This window comes from Scyliorhinus canicula, chromosome 1, assembly GCF_902713615.1.
Source record: "Scyliorhinus canicula chromosome 1, sScyCan1.1, whole genome shotgun sequence".
Lineage (NCBI taxonomy): Eukaryota > Metazoa > Chordata > Chondrichthyes > Carcharhiniformes > Scyliorhinidae > Scyliorhinus > Scyliorhinus canicula.
The window spans coordinates 73077366-73097382 of NC_052146.1; the positions used below are offsets into that span (position 1 = coordinate 73077366).

The 20017-nt window shown below is 43.1% G+C and overlaps 1 protein-coding gene across 1 annotated transcript in view; it reads right to left on the reverse strand.

Moving 5' to 3' along the window:
• The window catches only part of gcn1 (GCN1 activator of EIF2AK4), a 175491-nt gene that overhangs the window by 22439 nt on the left and 133035 nt on the right, over positions 1–20017 (reverse strand). Inside the window, exons 38-50 of the mRNA XM_038793220.1 lie at positions 19051–19271; positions 18694–18762; positions 18188–18326; positions 16401–16597; positions 13254–13396; positions 11597–11714; positions 10592–10807; positions 7561–7725; positions 4700–4861; positions 4210–4302; positions 1521–1664; positions 452–721; positions 61–174 (exon numbers count right to left, since the gene is read on the reverse strand). Coding sequence (XP_038649148.1) covers positions 61–174; positions 452–721; positions 1521–1664; positions 4210–4302; positions 4700–4861; positions 7561–7725; positions 10592–10807; positions 11597–11714; positions 13254–13396; positions 16401–16597; positions 18188–18326; positions 18694–18762; positions 19051–19271 — 2051 coding nt within the window. The remainder of the gene's footprint in view (positions 1–60; positions 175–451; positions 722–1520; positions 1665–4209; positions 4303–4699; positions 4862–7560; positions 7726–10591; positions 10808–11596; positions 11715–13253; positions 13397–16400; positions 16598–18187; positions 18327–18693; positions 18763–19050; positions 19272–20017) is intronic.

Consider the following 20017-nt stretch of genomic DNA (forward strand, 5'->3'; position numbering starts at 1 on the left):
TCTCAATATATTTACGATTATGGGATGCATTAATTTACCACCAGTGATGGATTCTCTTACCTTCTTGGGAATGCAGAAACCCAGCAAATGATCCCCCTTGGCCTCCGCAGCTGCTGCACGGATATCTCTGTGCAGATCATCCACAAGTGATAACTGGCTTCCAGCATCCAACTTCTGATGGAGGGAAAAAAACATAAAACTTATCAATATGGTTTTAAAAATATATCAATTAACATGCCAAAGATCTTCAGTAAAGTTTATAAATTTGAAGTGAGGTTTCTCTTTATGGTGAACCACTCCACCAAAAGATCCAGTTGCTCCAGCAGTGGAAACTGATTGCACCAGGGGCAGAAGGTTAATTCCTTCTGGTCACTGATACCTATCATAAAGCTGAAGCAATTTAAGCAGCTCAGGACAGGGCACCTTACCATCCCATCTAAACAGTTAGTACCTTGGTTATTGCATTCAGAGCATCCCAACTCTCATTCAGCACAGTTTCGTCTGTGTCATTGAGCAATCTGATCAAGCCGGACATCAGGTTTCTGACATGGGCAAAATAGTCAACCTTGGTCTTCGAGCAGTATACATTGATGATTGTTGCTGCGGCTTTGCGCATCCCAACATCTGGATTTCTTGTTGCCTCCAGCAGATCCTCCAGGATGACCCTTTGACCAACCTCATCCCCAACAGACAGAATCACTGTGTGACAGTTAGCCAGCTCCTACAGAAAAGGAAAACATCTTATTAGGGAAAGACAGTTGAGCGCTGTTATAGACGCTGAAGGTAAAGGATGGCCATGTATAATAGTCAACTGCTATCGTGGGGCAACTTTAAAATTAAATTCAATAAGAGAATGTGACTTTTCACATTAACTTCATTGAAACCTACTTGCGACAATAAGCAATTATTATTATTATGACATTAATGTTTGTTGAAACGTGGCTCTACTGGTTAAATCTTTGTTTAATCAATGCAACTTTTAAACCTTTATGTGGGCAATTGACATGGACCTACATAAGAATCTTAAAGATAACCCTGCTATGTATCTGGATTATTTAAGAATGTAATGCCCCAGAACATGGCAGCACGGTAGCATTGTGAATAGCACAATCGCATCACAGCTCCAGGGTCCCAGGTTCGATTCCGGCTTGGGTCACTGTCTGTGCGGAGTCTGCACATCCTCCCCATGTGTGCGTGGGTTTCCTCCGGGTGCTCCGGTTTCCTCCCACAGTCCAAAGATGTGCGGGTTAGGTGGATTGGCCACGATAAATTGCCCTTAGTGTTGGGTGGGGTTACTGAGTTATGGGGATAGGGTGGAGGTGTTGACCTTGGGTAGGGGGTAGGGTGCTCTTTCCAAGAGCCGGTGCAGACTCCATGGGCCGAATGGCCTCCTTCTGCACTGTAAATTCTATGTAAACATAGAGAATTGTGTGCTCTGTGGAAACAAGCCATGGGCTTGTAATTCATTGGCAGTGGCACAAAATTGCATCATTTGAGATATCTTCACTGCAAACTCTCACCTCTTGCTCTTCACTGGTTCCCATTTTGTTCTTCAGTGCAGTCATCACAGCAGGCAGGATCACATTGAGGTGGCGTGTCAACGCATCACCTGCCACGGAAGACAGGAAAGCTAGCACCCTGGTGTTTACTGGTGGTGCTATAAGCTGCAGAGAGTAAGAAAGAGAGGGGGAGAATGAAGGAGGACACCCATTTTGTTGTGTAAGCTCCCAAACCTAATGACCTCTGTATGTACTGTTAGGTACTAGAAACACACAAATGACACACCATGTTTATATTAGCTAGAGAAGTTTCACCCTACCTTTGGGTGGGACCGGGTATGTAGAATCGTAAGAATGGTTACACAGGAGGAGACTTGGCATATCCATGGAGACTCTCTGTAACAGCAATGCGCTTCGACCCACTGCCCTGCCTTTCCCCGACACGCTGCAAATTTTTCTTTCACAGATGATCCAATTCCCTTTTGAATGTCAGGTCAGTCTGCCTCCCACCAGGCTCTCCGGCACTGCATTCCAGATCTTAACCACTTGCTATGTAAAAAGTTTCTCCTCTTTTCACATTTGATTCTTTTTCCAATTACCTTAAATCTGTGCTCTCTGGTTCTTGATCCTTCCACCGATGGAAACAGTTTATCCCAATCTACTCTGTCCATATCCCTCATGATTTTAAATATCTCCAACAAACCTCCTTCCATCCTTTTCTCCAATGAAAACAGCCTGAACTTCTCCAACCTCCTGAAGCCCCTCATCCCTGGAATCATTCTCATGATTTATTTTTGCACCCTTCACATCTTTCCTAAAATGTAGTGCACTGAACTGGACGCAATTGGGAGGCACACTAGTTAGCACTACTATCTCTGAGCTCCAGGCACCCGGGTTCAATTCTAGCCTCGGGTGACTGTCTGTGTGGAGTTTGCACTTTCTCCCCATGTCTGCGTGGGTTTCCTCCGGGTGTTCCGGTTTCCTCCCACAGTCCAAAGAGGTGCAGGTTAGGTGGACTGGCCATGATAACTTGCCCTTAGTGTCCAAAAAGATTAGGTGGGGTTACTGGGATAGGGTGGAGGCGTGGGCGTAGGTAGGGTGCGCTTTCAAGGGCCGGCAAAGGATTGATGGGCTGAACGGCTTCCTTCTCAAATGTAAATTCTATGATTCAATACTCCATTTGAGGCCTGCATTTATAAAAGTTTATCATAATTTCCTTGCTTTTGTACACTGTGCCTCTATTTATAATGCGTTATGCTTTATTAACCACTCTCTCAAACTGTCCTGCCACCTTCACGGATATCCCCCTGTACTTATATCCCTAAGTCCCTCTGTTCTTGCATTCCATTTAGAATTGTACCCTATAATTTATACTGTTTCTCTGGGTTCTTCCTACCAAATGAATCACTTCACACTTCTCTGCATTAAATTTAATCTGCCACCTGTGTGCCCATTCCACTAACTTGTCTATATCCTTTTGAAGTTCTACACTATCCTCATCATGGTTCACAATGTTTCCAAGTTTTGTGTCATCCACAAATGTTGAAATTGTGCCCTCTGCACCAAAGTTTAGGTCATTAACATATCTCAGGAAGGGCATGGGTCCTAACATCGACCTCTGGGAGAACTCACCATATACCTTCTTCCAACTGTTCATCACTACTAATGTTTCCTGTCACTCAGCCAATTTCTTTTAGGGAAGACTCATTACAATGTGTTCTGTCGTAAACTTGCTCTGCAATCTGCATTTTGCTTTTGAAAACTACAAAAAACCTTTAGTTATACCTTTCTCCCTCTCTGGTATTAACATTATTGCCTACACACCAGTGGAACCATTCAAAACCAAAAATCAGTGGGAATAATTATTTATTCTTCAAACAGGAGGCCACTGAAGCCTCTTACTGGAGTTTTCTTACTGCAGGCACAGTCTTGTTATCTGGGATTAAGACGTATTGTACAAATGAACAAGCTGACATCGATATAGCCATAACCTTGCACTGTTCTCTTAAGGTGTCGCTTACATCTAGACCACTCATCACTTGGGAAAGTTGGGTGGTGGTAACGTTTATAATCACAATCTCCTCGGTATGGTTGTCTCCAGCCAATAATGGTAAAGTGCTGGCTGTCTTCTGCTTGAACTTGGTGTTCCAAGATGAGATGGTTAGTAACATTAGGCACTGAGGGCAGGGCTTCTATCCAAAATGCTCTTTCAGGGGGCGACATGGTGACGCAGTGGTTAGCACTGCTGCCTCATGGCGCTGAGGACCCGGGTTCGATCCCGGACCACTGTCTGTGTGGAGTTTGCACATTTTCCCAGTGTTTGCATGGTTCTCACCTCCACAACCCAAAGATGTACAGGGTAGGTGGATTGGCTAAATTGCCCCTTAATTGGAAAAAAAAATTGGTACTTCCAAATGTATAAATTAAAAAAATGATATGCTCTTTCACAGTACACTGTGACAAAGCTATGTGGTTTAATAGTAATGAGTCAATGCTCAAAATTGCTCTATATCAGTCACTGATGAAGGAGCAAGTATTCTCAATCCTTATTCAAGGAATGCTATTTATTCAAGGTCCTGAAACAGAATGTTCCTTCTAGTAATTTCATTCGCTTGAAGGCTGAATGCAGAGCAGTACAGAATGTGCTCTGGGGGCAGCAGTCTTGTTGAATATCCAGATTTTGTTTTGTGCTTATGTGCTGGTTACATACCTTTGGGACTAGGTAGGGAAGAACAACACGACTCTTTACTCCCATCACTTGCTTCAATCCATCCAGAGCAAATTCTGCCATTTCCTCATTTTTCTGCAATGGATATACCAGTTACTGATCCAACCAACACATACACACAACAACTTGGATTTATATCGCACCTTTAACAGTGTAAAACTTTCCAAGGTGCATCACAGCATTGTTAAACAAAATCTGACACCAGGCAACTTAAGGGGTCAATCAGAAAAACTTTTCGAGGAGTGCAAGAGAGACACTCAAGGCCTGGGAAAACCAGTCAGCCAATGTTCAATATGTAAAATAAGTTAAAGGTGAAGCTTACAACCTCATTATGCTTCTTCCCCCCGCCTCCTTGCTGTTAAAATGAGTTGGGGTGGGACGGGGGCCTGGTGGTCTGGATTTGAGTTTGAGTTATAAAATATAAAAGGGAAAACTTGTCTGCATGATAACCTCCCCTCCTCCAAACACTCACAAGCTGTTCCAACAGGAATGGTAGAATATCATCCAAGGCCTGGTATCCAATTGTTGAGTGAAGTTGCTCAAATGTCTTGGATGCGGCCTCTCGGACTTCTTCAAGAGGGTCACAGAGGGCCTTTCGCACTGTGGGGACGAGAGACTCGGAGAAGACAAGCACCTAGGGACAGAGGTTAGTCTGAATTACGAACATACTGCAGCATGATTTCAGAGCTAGTTACTGGGGCAAGACGCACAGTAATGACATCACGCTGCCTAGCTTAGGAAGTATATATGAAATATTGTTATATTTTCAGCTCCATCTTTGCATGAAACATACTGCTCTGCTGCATATATCCTTTGAATTTGTTCTTACTTCATCCATCTATTACTCTATAACCATTTAAACTAGCCCTTCAGCAGCACTTATTTGAAGTTGTATTAGCTTTCTTTTCTATACACTGAACATTTCTTTAAATATATTAAGCATATGCTCATTTACTTTGACCAGTAAAAATATTTTGTGTTTAAATCATACCTTAATGTAGTAACAATGTCTCAAGATGCTTCACAGGAACGATCAGAAAAAAAATTGATATTGAGCTACATAATGAGATATTAGGATGTACAACCAAAAGCTTTATCAAAAAATTAGGATATAATGAGTGTCTTAAAGGAGAGGCAGTTGCGAGACATTTAGAGATGGAATCCCAAAAGTGTAAGACCGAGGCAGCCAATAGCACAGCCTCCGATGGCGGAGTGATTAAAATTGGGGATGCTCAAAAGGCCAGAATTGGAAGAGCATCAAGATCTCAAGGTGTTGTAGGGCTGAAGGAGGCAGCAGCGATGGGGAGAGGCAAGGGTATATGAAAGGATTTTAAATAAATGGATCAGGACTTTAAAATTAGCCATCTTCGATCAAGGGGCAATTCAGGTCAGTAAGCACAGGGGTGATAAATGAACAAGATGGTGCGAGTTAGGGTAGGGAAACAGAATTTGGGTGAGTTAAAGTTTATATAGAGTGCAAAATGGGAGGCTAGTCAGGAGAGCATTGGAATAGTCAAATATAGGAGGCAACAAAGGCATGGATGGCAGTTTCAGCATCAGATGAGCTGAGGCAGAGACCCAGGTTCGATTGTCGGCTTGGGTCACTGTCTGTGCGGAGTTTGCCTCGTGTCTGCGTGGGTTTCCTCCGGGCGCTCCGGAAGACATGTTTGTTAGGTGAATTGGACATTTTGAATTCTCCCTCACTGTACCCGAACAAGCGTCGGAGTGTGGCGACTTGGGGATTTTCACATTAACTTCATTGCAGTGTTAATGCAAGCCTACTTGCGACACTAATAAAGATTAATTCTTATGAATTGGGCAATCCTACAGAGGAGGAAGTGGGCGATTTTGGTGATTAAGCAGATGCGGTTGGAAACTTACCCCAACATCAAATATGACAGCGATGGTGCAAATAGTCTGGTTCAGTTTTAAGCAGTTGACAGGGGGCAGGATGGAATCAGTGGCTAAGGAACAGCAGGAACCGAAGACAATGGCTGCAGTCTTCCAAATTCCCAATACTTACCTGGAATAAGTTTGTGCTCATCCAGTGCTGAATGCTGGAAAAGTAATTTGACAATTGAGACAGTGCAGAGATGAGACGTGGTGAGAAGAGTTTGGTGTTCTCAGCATACTTGTGGAGCCTGGCATTATGCTTATGGATGATGTTGCTGTGGAAATGGCTGGAGGCCCAAAGATAGCTGTTGGGGAACTTCAGAGGCAACAGTGGAGATTGGAATAGATGCCAATGTTGGTGATCTTCTGGCTATGGCTGGATAAATAAAGATAGTCCCACCCATCTGGACAGCAGAGGTGATTATGTTAACTATGTCAAAGACCGCAGACTGGCCGAGAAGAATGATGCAGGATAATTTACCATTGCTACTGTCACGTAGGACAATATCACAGTGATATTGGGTTCTTTTGGAACTGTGCTCCTGGAATTCAAACTTGGAATTCTGGGAAGGATGGGAATGGATTTGGGAGATGACAACAAGTTCAAAGATTTGAGAGAGGAAAGGGAAGTTGAGATTGGACAGTAATTGCCAAGGAGTCAAGGGTTAGATTTTTTTGAAGGAGAGGGGAAACGGTTAACAATATCAGCTTACTGGGGACCAGGAAAGAAGTTCTCTCGTCAGCAGGTTGTTGGGAAAAGGGTTGAGGAAACAGGAGATGGAACACATGGACAAGATAGTTGGGACAAAGTGGAGAAACATTTCAGTTCAGGGCTAGGGCAGGAGGAATTTTAGAAGAAGTTTGGCCTGGCAGGCTAGGGAGAGAAATGCTGAACACATGGTCTCAATTTTTGTGACAAAGCCCTCAAACTTGTAGTTGCAGCCAAGGTTGGAGGAGGCAGGGAAGTAGGGTTTAAGAAAACTGCTTATAATGAAGAGAAGCTGGGTGTTAACCTTGCATTTCAAGATGAATTTGGAATAGTAAACAGTTTTAGCAGTGAAGAGCAGGACCCAGTGGGGCTTTATGCAGTTTTGCTAGATCAGATGATGAATGCTAAAACCAGATGATGCCACAAACATTTGAGTCTATGTCGAGATTTACAGGGTTGGAGTTGAGGTTCATATTGAGGGAATGGCCAGGGTGATTAGGAGTAACAGTTTACTGGGGATATGGGCAAAGGTGGAAGGTGATGGTGTGATTGAGCTGATCACCTGCTCGTGTGCGACAAAAAAAAGCACACAGAAGATCCCAACTAGCTTGGGAAGTTCACTTGTTACCTGCAAAGTTTATGATCTTTTAATTGTAGAGCTCTTGGATATGATAGCAACACCATACAATTACACAAATTCAGTATTACATTGATTATCATAAGTTACTTACTGCATCTTTGCTGGTTGATTTCATGATCTCACTGAGACCAATGCAGACTCCCTGTCTCTCGTCACTTTTCTCTGACTTTAGGCCCGCTTCCAAGATTGGAATAATCTCTGGCAAAATTTTTTCTCCAAGTTTCCGCACAAGATCACCCAGTGTTCTTGCAGCAATCTACGAGGAGAACGCCAACCATGTGTCAGCACAAAATCCTTTACAGCTTCAGATTTGATAGAAATTTTACATTTAAAAACCACAAAGCGACCTTCAGAATGGTTAAAGTGTCTCTGTATAAACCACAAATTACTGACTACTGTGCAGCACATCTACACAGGCCACATCAACAGATAACTAATCAATCCTTGATTTGTCGTGTGTTCTCGAGTAATTTGATGTGCCAACAATTCGTGCAGGGATGGAGCACTGATCATCTTCAGGCGTCTAAGCATCAAAACAGCTCAAAGCTGTCTGGCAGACATCTAGTATACCTCTTTTCCTAAACTCTACCTCTTTGACTGTTTGAATGTCAATACCATTTCATTTAGCAATTCATAGATTCAAAGAACTTACAGTGCCATTTGGCCCATCGAATCTGCACCAGCCCTTGGAAAGAGCACCCTACTGAAGCCCACACTTCCACCCTATCCCCGTAACCCAGTAACCCCACCTAACCTTTTGGACACTAAGGGACGATTTAGCATAGCCAATCCATCTAACCTGCACATGTTTGGACGGTGGGAGAAAACAGCAGGAAACCCATGCAGGCACGGGAGAAAGTGCAAACTCCACACAGACAATCACCCGAGGCTGGAATTGAAATAGAGTCCCTGGAACTGCGAGGCAGCAGTGTTAACCACAATTCCACCATGCCACCTCCTTGGATGCTTGTTAGGTGAATTGGACACACTGAATTCTCCCTTAGTGTACCCAAACAGGCACCGTAGTGTGTCGACTAGGGGATTTCCAAAGTAACTTCATTGCAATGTTAATGTAAGCCTACTTGTGACGCTAATAAAGATTATGTTTTTTTTTCTATTTATGTAAATAGTTAATTTTAGAGTGTCATTACCTTCCTGAAATTAGAAAAACAGTTAAGGATTGATTATCAACCTAATGTTGCTGTTGCACAAGACGACAACACTTGCTTGTGGTGATTCATTTATGTACGTGATCATGTTTACTTGTTGCTCGGTGGCACATTGCATTTATCTTTTTATAACTGTTGCGTCAGTGTGACATCTTCACCCAAGATCTGTCATTATTCTGTGACATTTCTCATGCCAAAAACATAGCATGGATGCAAATTGGAGACAGTTACTGACAGACTGACAAATGGAGGAACCAGCCGTTATCTACAGCAAGCGTCAGTCGTTGAGGTTTTCCCAATTGGTTCTGGTCTTTTCTCTTTTAAAGCTCCCTTCCCTCCCCACCAAATGCTTATGGCACTTCCTGGATGATACTTTTCTTTTAGATGTTTATCCAGATAAGGAAAAATTCCACTTCAACTCCTTGGTTGGTGTAGAATTTTGAGGTATATGCTGCTCTGTTGTTGCTCCCTTGCTCCACTTCGGAGGGCAGGGCACCCAAACTATTCGCTTGAAAGCCTTGACATCAGGTATTGTGACAAACTGATCATGGGAATGAGGGAGTGAGGATTTGGTGGCAGAACGTTGCTCTGCCCATGCTGCTCTCCCTCTGTGTACTTTCTGTCAGAGGTCAATGAGTATGGAGCAGGATTGGTACTTCTCGCTCATTTTCCTACCAAACCTACTTACAGATTAATAATGTCACCAAGGTTAGAAAAGTTAACTTATCTCGGAGTAAGAATTGAATTATACTGGACTTGTCCGCTCTACAATTCAGGCATTCAGTGGACAAACTCATTAGGTTACAGCAGAGGCCTCGTGGTTCATTCATGAATGTAATAGTTTTGATTTACCCTGCATTCCTTTTTGGATATTTACAAAGTCATCCCTGGAGAGCTAACCCATTTGTTGCTCATTAAATATTTTTGCTTCTCCAAACAGGGAGACTTAAGATGCCTCTAAGCCTGAATACCTATAACTACGAACCTGAATACCTATATTCAGTCTTCATCCCTGCAGTACCTTATCTAGATTGCCAGTGTGCAGTTTAAATTCCACCAACCGGAAAGCGTTCTCTCCTCTCCGAACAATTACATTTTAAACATCTGCACTACGCATAAATGGTGACTGTAGTGTAAATACACCCTTAGCAATGCATCCTCTCTATTGCATTGACACCAAAACCCTGTCTGTTCTGCAATGGTTCCCTGGATGGCTGAGATTTCTCCTTGCTCAACGGGCTCAGTAGCTATAATGAAAACTAAGTGTTCAGTAATGTAGCATCAGGCTAACAAGTCAGATAACTTCTGACAGTATTCCATATGGGCTGATTTTCAAACCAAAAGCACATTTATTTGATCGAGGAGCCTTGGAAAGCTCGAGTCAAAGTGTGCTTCGGTTTTACCATGTGCAGAGTTTATGATTTGCGTTTTAATGTTTGTGCCAGAGTTGGATCAGTGTTTTAAATTTGGGGTCATGCCAGGATCGATCTCCTTTATTCAGTTCACACTAGTATTCTGATTGGGTCTCAATGCAGCATGCATGACAAGAACAACTTCTGTTTATGTAGAATTGCTGTTGAGGATACTGGCAGTTTGTTTGAATTTGAAGTTTACTACAAGGTTCTCGCATGCAATGCTTGAGACATTCAGTGTTGTGGCTATTTTAATTTTCGTTTGGGTCAATATGCTGCCCTCCAAGTTAATTGTAACAGTTATACAAATTACATTTTACAGAACAAGAGATGGAGGATTGTTCACAGACATGGGGGATTGTTGTGCTAAAGGAAAGAAAGATGGTAGATTACCAGTCCTTCCCTTTAGGGATTGGTCCTCAAGAAAACTGAATAGTGAGAGAAGTCAACACTTAGACCAATATTTTGGCAGATCTCCAGTCAGCATTCTTTGTACAAGCTTGACCTAACCCTCTTGTGTACACACACAACTCAAACTCACCGTCCTCTTGTCAGCACAAGTACTGGCCAAGAACCCCAGCAGAAGAGTGAAGAGCGTTGGCAGGATTTCCCGCAATGTCCGAGGTGTATTCGACACAACAATCTTCCAGACGTGTAGCGAGGCCTGACGCACCACCAGCTGGGTGTCAGAACGACCCATGTAGAGACCAGCAAGGACACGATTCCGCCTCTCTAGACCAAGTGCACCAATGATAGCCTGAAAGATTGGATCCTCAGATGAGGCTCTATCACAACATTTAACACTCAAAGTAAATAATTATCAAGTTTACAGCACAGAAATGGCCATTCAGCCCATTTGGGCTGCCAGACTTTATGTTCCACATAAGCCTATTCAAATCCCACTTTACCTAATGCCATCAGCTCGTATTTCTATTTCTCTTCATGTTTATCTAGGTTTCCTTTAAATACCTGTGCTACCATCCACAAATACTCTACTTGGGAGCAAGTTCTACATTCTCACGTCTCCTTGGGTCAAGAAGCTTCTCTTCAAATCTTTATTGGGTTGATTCCCGACTATCTTATAGTTATGGACCCGAGTTTTGGACTCCCCATAAGCAGAAACATCTTCTCTATATCTACCGTGTCAAATCACTTTATTGTAATGTATTCAATGAGGGCATACGTTAGCCCTCTTCTAAAAGAAAACAGCCTCAGCCTGTTCAGACTTCATGGCATTGAAAGGACAGGTGCACAAACCAACCGACAATGTTGGCAACACATGAACAAAGCTGATAAAGTTAACCTAGACAGACAAGACACTGGGGGACAGAACCCAAGTCAACCCGTATCAAAAACATGTCGTCCAGAACATGTAAAATCGACCCAAACCAACAAATTGACATTGCAAGGATAGTTTGGTTGAAAGACAAGTTAGAGGTTCATACCCAGAGTCATGTTAGTCTGGGACCTTCACATTATTGGAAGATGTTGGGTGTTTGTCAATCTGCATGCCCATATAGCAGCTATGCCAATTTTTCCACCGTACCTTATTAGACTGGGCAGTGCCAAAGTTGTCATCTTCGGAGGCTGTCTCAGTCGTCATCTTTCCAGTCACTCCAGAGACATGGAAAAGTAAGTCTCCCAGCAACTGGACTGAACTGAACCTGAAATCCAAACCATAAAAAACAAAATCACCTTCGATCATCTTTAATTTGGCCTGATTTTTCTTTCAATGCAATTCAGTCTTTGTCAAAAAGAAATGTTCCCTCATCTAAATCTGTTGAAGTAAGGCAAGAGTGGGGGAGACAGAGAGGAAGACTGGGGCTAAACAAGTACATGGGCTTTCCCTAGTCGACACACAAATTGCTTTGTTCCATCACAATGCCCCAAATCATGTTATTGAAAGCAGAGATGGCTGATCCATTAAGGAAAAGGTAAATTGCATACTATCTAAATCAAATATAACCAAGGGGGCTAGAGTAAGAATAAGTTTCACGAGCCTCAGATCAACACATTCAGTGAATGAAAACAACTGCTCAAAAGTAGGAAGTTGAACATGTTTCCCTGTATTACAAATTACTTGCGGCAGAAAAGATCAGGTGTGAACCTTGAAGGCAATTTTGAATATAACTCTGAATATAACAGCTCCAAATTCCTTGTGTTCTTAAGTGTATCCTTCAGATACAGCTGCCCTCAAGGGCCTTCACATGGGAGGCAAAGTTAGGAAAACTTTTGATTGCTTCACTCCAGCAGCAAAATTTCACCAGTTTGGGTAGTTCAATGGCACAGCATGATTCACACATTGCTTTGGTGTTGTTGGTACCAGAATTTGAATCCAGCAGACCGATGAGTGACAGTCCCCTCTCTAGAAAAGTAAATTAGTCTGAGGCAGTTTTGGCCTATCAACCACAGCACAAAGTAAAGACGATAATGTTATTGTGCTGGGTTTAATAGGTTTGGCTTCAATGTTGGAATACACCAGTGTATGTAAATATGTAGAGCTTCCGAACTGCTGAGCTTGATCTTGGGGAAATTTTAAGTACCATTAGGTGCGCTGATCAGCACCCACCAAACAAACAGTGCACTCATATTGCACCAAACACAAGGGTTCTGATCAATGTACATTCAGATACAATAGCAGTAAAGAAGAGCTTTTCCCTGGTTTGTTAACAGGGAAAATGTGATTTGAGCACATTTCCTCATCTAATAGGGGCCTAAGGGCGGCGCAGTGGTTAACATTGCTGCTTCACGGTGCCAAGGGCCCGGTTGAGATCCTGGCCCCGGATCACTGTCCATGTGGAATTTGCACATTCTCCCCGTGTCTGTGCGGGTCTCACCCTCACAACCCAAAGATGTGCTGGGTAGGTATATTGGCCACAATTAACTGCCCCTTAGTTGGGAAAAAAGGATTGGGCACTTTAAATTAAAAAAATTAACAGGGGCCTGGTGTAGGAAACTATGAGAGCAGTTTTTAAGGGACAATCTCAATTATTGTTCCCTTCCATTTGGATGAGGACTAATTGCTTGTGTTTGTAAACAGAATTTTAAAAAAGTTAGAAATTTGTGTATACCTCCTTTCAATCTGTTACCTCAAGCGAGAAATGTCAGGTGGCAAGTGCAATTGTACTTAACATGATCCGATAGCTAATAGTTACAATAAAATACAAGAGTCGTTCCAACATAAAGTGCAATGTTCTTGGTACCTGATCCTCCAGTTATCATCAAACAATCCCTGTTCCAGTTCTGGGAGTAGAAGTGCGATAGCAGTCTCTGCGTACATGCTTATAATTCGCTGTCCAGCACGTAGCGCAGTGTCACGAACAAATTCATTCTCATCCGCCAGAGCCTAGACAAAACAATTCATATTAGATAATAACCAGCAATGCACCCTATTCACAGGACTATCACTTACTGCCTTGCTGATATATTCACACCCTGGTCCCTTCCTGACATTTTACCTGAAGTAACCACATTGCACCAGGGACTGGTTTTGACTTTTCGTTAACACTCAAAGTGTTACCGAAACAGTGTTACCCAACATATTATCTTGTGTAGAACTACGGAGAGAGGACGTGATTTCTTATGCACACAGAACAGAACAGCTTTCCTGTCTAGAAAAGGCAGACTTCCATTTTTATTGCATTTTACCATGCCCCCCAGACATTTCAAAATGTTTCACAAGGAGTTACAGTGAAATGCAGGGACTCAGTAAACAAAGCAGTGACTTTGCAAAAAGAAAATCCCACAGACAACAATGCAACAAATGCCCACTTAATTGAGGGATGGATGCTGGGCAGGACAATGGTATCAGTCTCTTGCCCCTTAAATATACACGTGAACCACAAGATTGGAGAGACGGGGGCAGGATTCTCCAAACCCCCGTGCGGGACCCGCCAAAAACGGGCGGCCACTCGTCTCATTGCGGGTAGCCTCCGGGGTGTGGGGGTATCTGGCCCCGGGAGGTGCCCCCACGGTGGCCTGGCCTGCGATCAGGGCCCACTAATCCGCAGGTGAGCCTGTGCCGTGGGGGCACTCTATTCTTCCGCACCGGATGCTGTAGCGGTCCGCCATGGCCGGTGCGGAGACGAAGCCCTCTGCGCATGCGCTGGTATGATGCCAGCACATGCTGGCGCTCCCGGCCGGCCGACCGCCGGAGGCCTTCAGCGCCAGTTGGCATGGCGCCATGCCCCTTCCGCGCCAGCCAGCAAGGCGCAAACCACTCCGGGGCTAGCCTCGTCCCTGAAGGTATAGAGGATTCCGCACCTTTGGGGCAGCCCAACGCTGGAGTGGTTCATGCCACTCCTTCCCGCCGGAGTCGCCCGCCCCACCGATTATGGCAGAATCCCGCCCAGCGTCTTAATTGAGCTCGTAGCTATAGACATCTACATGATTGATTCAATATCACACTGGAGCATCAGCAGAGACTATAAATGCTGGTCATTGAAGGCAGTTGCGTGTTGGGGAATGGAGGCTTTACCCACTGCTTTGACTAAGGGGAGATTGTTAGCAGCCATGTCAAGTGACCGCTGAGCAAAGATATAGGAGATAAAAGCAAATTACTGCGGATGCTGGAAATCTGAAACAAAAGAGAAAACGCTGGAAAATCTCAGCAGGTCTGGCAGCATCTGTAGGGAGAGAAAAGAGCTAACGTTGAGTCCAATGACTCTTTGTCAAAGCTAACAGACAGAAAAAGTGGGAAATAAGATATAGGAGATGCTTCTTCCATGTGCAATAATGACATCTGTGGTCCGTTAGCTTTGTTTTCAGAATCTGACATTGGTAACTAACTTAGCCAAGTCTTTAGTCCTGTATATTACCAGTGGCAGCTGATGTGGACGTGGTGTGATTGTGAAGTGAGGACCTGGAAATCCTGGGTCTCCCCTCACACGGTCTGAAGTTTTGACTCTAGAGTGTCTCTTGTCCTTGAAGTACCCACCTGGAAGTCAGCCAGAGTGAAGCATGAATTCCAGTAGGGTGGAGAGGACTCTGCAGCAGACAGGTCCGAGCCACAACATCAATGCTTGCATTGGTGGGTGAGCAGATGAATATTTGAGGGGGCCTGGGGTGGAAGAGAGAAGCATTGCTGACCCACAAGCAGTGCTGTTACTTTCTACCCAAGTTGTCTTCGCCTCTCTTCCACATAGGCTAATCCCAGCTACAGTGAGCAGCCTTCTCTTGTTAGAAGAGCAGCTTAAAATGAAATGAAATGAAATGAAATGAAAATCGCTTATTGTCACAAGTAGGCTTCAAATTAAGTTACTGTGAAAAGCTCCTAGTCGCCACATTCCGGCGCCTGTTCGGGAAGGCTGGCACGGGAATTGAACCGTGCTGCTGGCCTGCTTTGGTCTGCTTTCAAAGCCTTGGGCTAAACCAGCCCCTGCATGTGGCGATAATTATCTTTGGGAGTTACCCAAGGAAGGCCACAAAAACAGCTGAAGTGTGAATTTTAACACTCAATACTGGTGGATTGGGGTTAGATCAGATGTACAAATTTCAAAAATCTGAATCCTGCAAACAAGTTGAACATCTTGCACATCCCCAACCCACCGGTTTTTAGCTGTTAAAATTCACCCCTTAGGCAACTAGAAATTATAATTCTCTTCACATCTTAAGCTAACAAAAGACTGAGTGCCGCTCACTTTACTAGAATTAATCTATGCCATCTATGCAAGAGAGGAACAAGTTTATAGATTAAAAACTCAAAGTCACTTAAACCACAAAGTTCCTGGATGAAGAAAAGTGACTTTAATAGGGAATACTCAATAACACTGAGCCTTTATGAAAAAATATATTGGCAATAAAAGGTAATTCTCCCTCAATAATAGTTTGTATTGTAGCATGGAACCTTCCAGCTGAAATTTAATTAATGCTCACTATATTTTCATGAAAGCTAATTATTTCCACATACTCACCCTCAAGTGATGGTACAAGTGGGCTGGATGGGCAATTATTTTCCCTCAACATCTGCCTACATGGGAAGGGATCAACAAAGTGATCCTCATCCACCCTTAGCTAAGAGTCAATCAACAGCATTAATTGCTAATTAATTGCCCACTATGTGTGGTGGATGGCAGCCATCTTAACCAAGCTGCCCAAGTCTCCATTTTTTAAGTGCCTCCTATAGTCAAGTACAACCAACTGATTGAAGTTGCATAAAGATCAGACTTTGGTTGAAAACTGCAAAGCTTTTAAATTTGCAAGTACCATCCTGCACAGATAGTTGGCGTGCTCGGCAGGTTTTAAGCACTGTCCATGATTATGGCTAATACAGAGGACTAATGACTGCTTGGGATAAGTGAGGACAGGGCAGCTGCTGGCAACTGTTACGCCGGTTGAGAACTGGTTTTTACCTTCAGAATGCAAGGTATGATGGCTCCTACGTATGCTGTAAACTTGTTCCCAAAGGTCACAGGCAGGTAGATGAACATCATCATGTAACCATCGCGGACATGTGGGGCAATCTCCACCTTGCTGGCAGTGGCCACAATATCTGGCATGAGCTTTTCCAGCTTTTCAACTCCAAGTCCAGCCATTACTTCAGCCAAGCCTGAAATACAAGAAGGTATTAAAAACTAGATTACTTTGCCTTTGACAGAATAATGGAGTTTTGTGCAGTGTTACCATTGGGGGTTGGAATGGCATCTATAGCTCCAATGGCCGGTCATGTGTAAAATAGTATGAAAATACACCAATTGTGTTGGCAGTAAGTTGAATATTAAATGTTCTACCATTGGTTATCTTCCTTAATTAATGTCTCAGTTCAACTTTTAAGTGACTGCACATCAAAAGGAAACATTGCTCCTGGTCACCATGCTTCAGATATTACACCATTTCCACACTGAACTTTATAACATTCTTGGAGGGCTTGACAGGGTAGATGGTGAGAGGCTGTTTTCATGGCTGTAGAGTTTAGAATTACAGGACAAAGTCACAGGGTAGAGTCAGCCATTTAGAAATATGTTCATTTAGTAATTTGTGAATCTTTGAAATATTCCACCCAAAGCTGTGGCTGCTTGGCCCATGAGCATATTTGAGGTTGCGATTGATAGATCTTTGGACTCTTGGGGAATAAAGGGCTATGGACTTGGAGAGCAGGGTGGAATGGAGGTCAAAGATTAGCCATGGCTTTAGTAAATGGTGGAATAGGCCATTGGACTGAACATCCATTCCTGTTGTTACTTTCTTTAAGGAAGCTCTTGAGAGATCAACCCTCAAGAGTTCGCTGTGTGGGAAACTGCAGGGGTGACAATGCTCTGGTGTCAACTGGAAATTGAGAAAGATTCCCGACAATTTGCAATGTTCTCCATGAACTGTTTAGAGAGTCAAGAGCTGTTAAGCAAAGCCATTGGATCATGTATAAAAAATATAGCAGGCGGATTGTGCAGAATGAACAAGTGCTTTTCTGGAGAAATTATAAAATGGTGCTGGTCTTGGGGGAGATCCAATTAACTACCTGTAGGGCTCGAGGTGCTGGTCTCATTAACCGTCAAGAACAAACGAATGGAGATGGACTGACAACTGTCAGTTTAGAGTTTGATTACTTGACAAAACAAACTAGATTGAATCAGTGACGATCACCAAATTGAAGCGCAAATGGTAAAAAAAAACACTGATAAACTGTTCAAATAAAATGTAGAGGCAGTTAGTGACTGGTGCAAGTTGGGAGTCAAATTCAGTTCAGTTCCTAATTGGACTCACCTTTCAAGATGGGAACTCAACAGAAAAGTACATGATAATCTACATTAAGGGCAGGTGGTGGGGTTGGAGAGAAAAAGAATAGTGAACATCTGAGAGAAACAACACTTGCTGGAAGTCAACTTCAGGGGGATGTGGCAACAAACACTTGGCCACATACATCATACCAGGTAGAACAAACCATTCCATTTTATAAAAGAAACTGCTCAACTATTCCACTGAAAAATAGTTTTTGTTAAACAAAGTTTTCATGACACTGAACAGAATATGAAGTGTGCAAAAAAAATAAACAGTAGCAATCAACTTCCTTGTCCAGTGACAACAAACTTGGTGATATTCTGCACGTATAGGTTAGACAATTGAAGGATTTCAGTGTGCGTGCTTTCTAGTTAATCAGCTATTATAGGAACACTTGCTCTTTCTGAAGTTCTGTCTTCCTTACCTTGCGCAGCACCAGATCGATCAACTGAGCTTTGCTCTGAAGCCAGCATCTCCATAAGCCAAGGTAGCAGGTCATCAAAGCATGACTCGCCCATTCCCTTCACCATTGCTCCTAAAGCCTTTGCTGACACTGTACGAACCTGGCATATGAAAGAACTGCATGAACATGATTGCACACTAAAGCAAACCTTTCACGTTTGTGCCTGGCCCAACAGGCATATAATTCAGGCACTGAAGATAACATGTAGGTTTGGCAAGAGCAACCCAATACAGTTTAGCTCAGATTAGCGTCAGCAGCATAACCCAGCAAAATCTGGGTTCAATATATATTGTGCAAGCCATCAGCTACTAGCCAAGACTGGTTCAATTCCCAATCATTAATGCTGCTTTTTGTCAAGTAATTCCAGCATAGTGATTACAATCGGTTTAACAGGCAGTTTGGAATTAGTTGCAGGTATGTTGAACATAGTCAAAGTCATGTTAACAGGAGACAGTAAAGATTCTGACCTCCGGAACAGGATCTAGCAGAGATAGCTTCAATCCAGGCATCACACTGGGCAGGTACGGTGCAAGGTCCTGGAAACAAACCAATGGAAAGTAGTCAACAATTTTGGTTTGGTCACAATTCTCATTTTACTTATCCATTAACTTTGAACTTCATACTGACTAGCCCATCACAGCTCAGGATAACCACATGCTTTGGACTAATAATGTAGACCCATATTGTACCTCCCAAGTAATAATCCGATCAGCCACTGGATTACATATCTACTGGTGCAGTAATTAAATGGATTAAACCTTTCCAGTAATACAGGAAGGGATAACGTATGATGTGTTCATCATCTGCAATTTCACAAGCATTACCTTCTGGTCTGTAAGGGAATACATGTTCCCAATGATTTGAGCAGCCATCTTACGAGTATCTGTGGACCGATCCTGGAATGCACGCTGCACAATTGGCATGATCAGGGCCAGAGATGGAGCATCAATAAAGTGGACAAACTTGGTATCGAGCAGAGTCTGAAGGCACAGCTGTGTTCTCCTGGATGGGTCCGTCAGGGCATCCAACAAGACGGGCGTGATTGCTGAACAAATAAGTTAACACATTAATTCTTTGCATTAATGTTCAATAGAATGAGCAAGTCAAACAAATTAGACAGCTCTTAATACATTTCAATATCACCAGCACAGGATTTGCCAGGCTCAAATGCCTGTATTTTGGGGCAGGAGTCACTCTATCTCAGACACACATGTTTAACAGTATGTTTAACAGTAAATCCTGGAAATACTCTATACAGGTCTGGGAGCATCTGTAGAGAGAGTATTAAAAGCACAAGACCTGTTGAAAGGTCACACTTGTGAAACATCAACTCTGTTTCTCCTTCAACAGATGCTGCCAGACCTTCTGAGTATTTTCAGAATTTCTGCATTTATTTTAGATTTTCAGCATCCACAGTATTTTGCTTTTGCACCATGTTTAACGATCGCCACAAGCAAGGTTTTATTTAACTGCCAGGTTTCCTGTTTGTGCAAAATGGATTTCACACTTTCAGCTCTTTAGCACGCATCCACTTACCCAGTCCGATAACTTTCGAGTGCAGGTTGGCAGAGATGAGACTTGCCTCACTCATTGAAGCATTAGCTCGCAGTCTTATCTGAATCTGAGGGGACCAATTTTAGATCCCATTCACAGGTCTACTGCATTAGGATCAATTAGAGAGCCATGCTGACATTTGGTAAAGTACTGACAGAGAGATGCACTGTCAGAGATGTGTTGAGATAAGAAATTAAACTAAAATCTTGTCTGGAAACTAGTTAGATAAAAAAAATT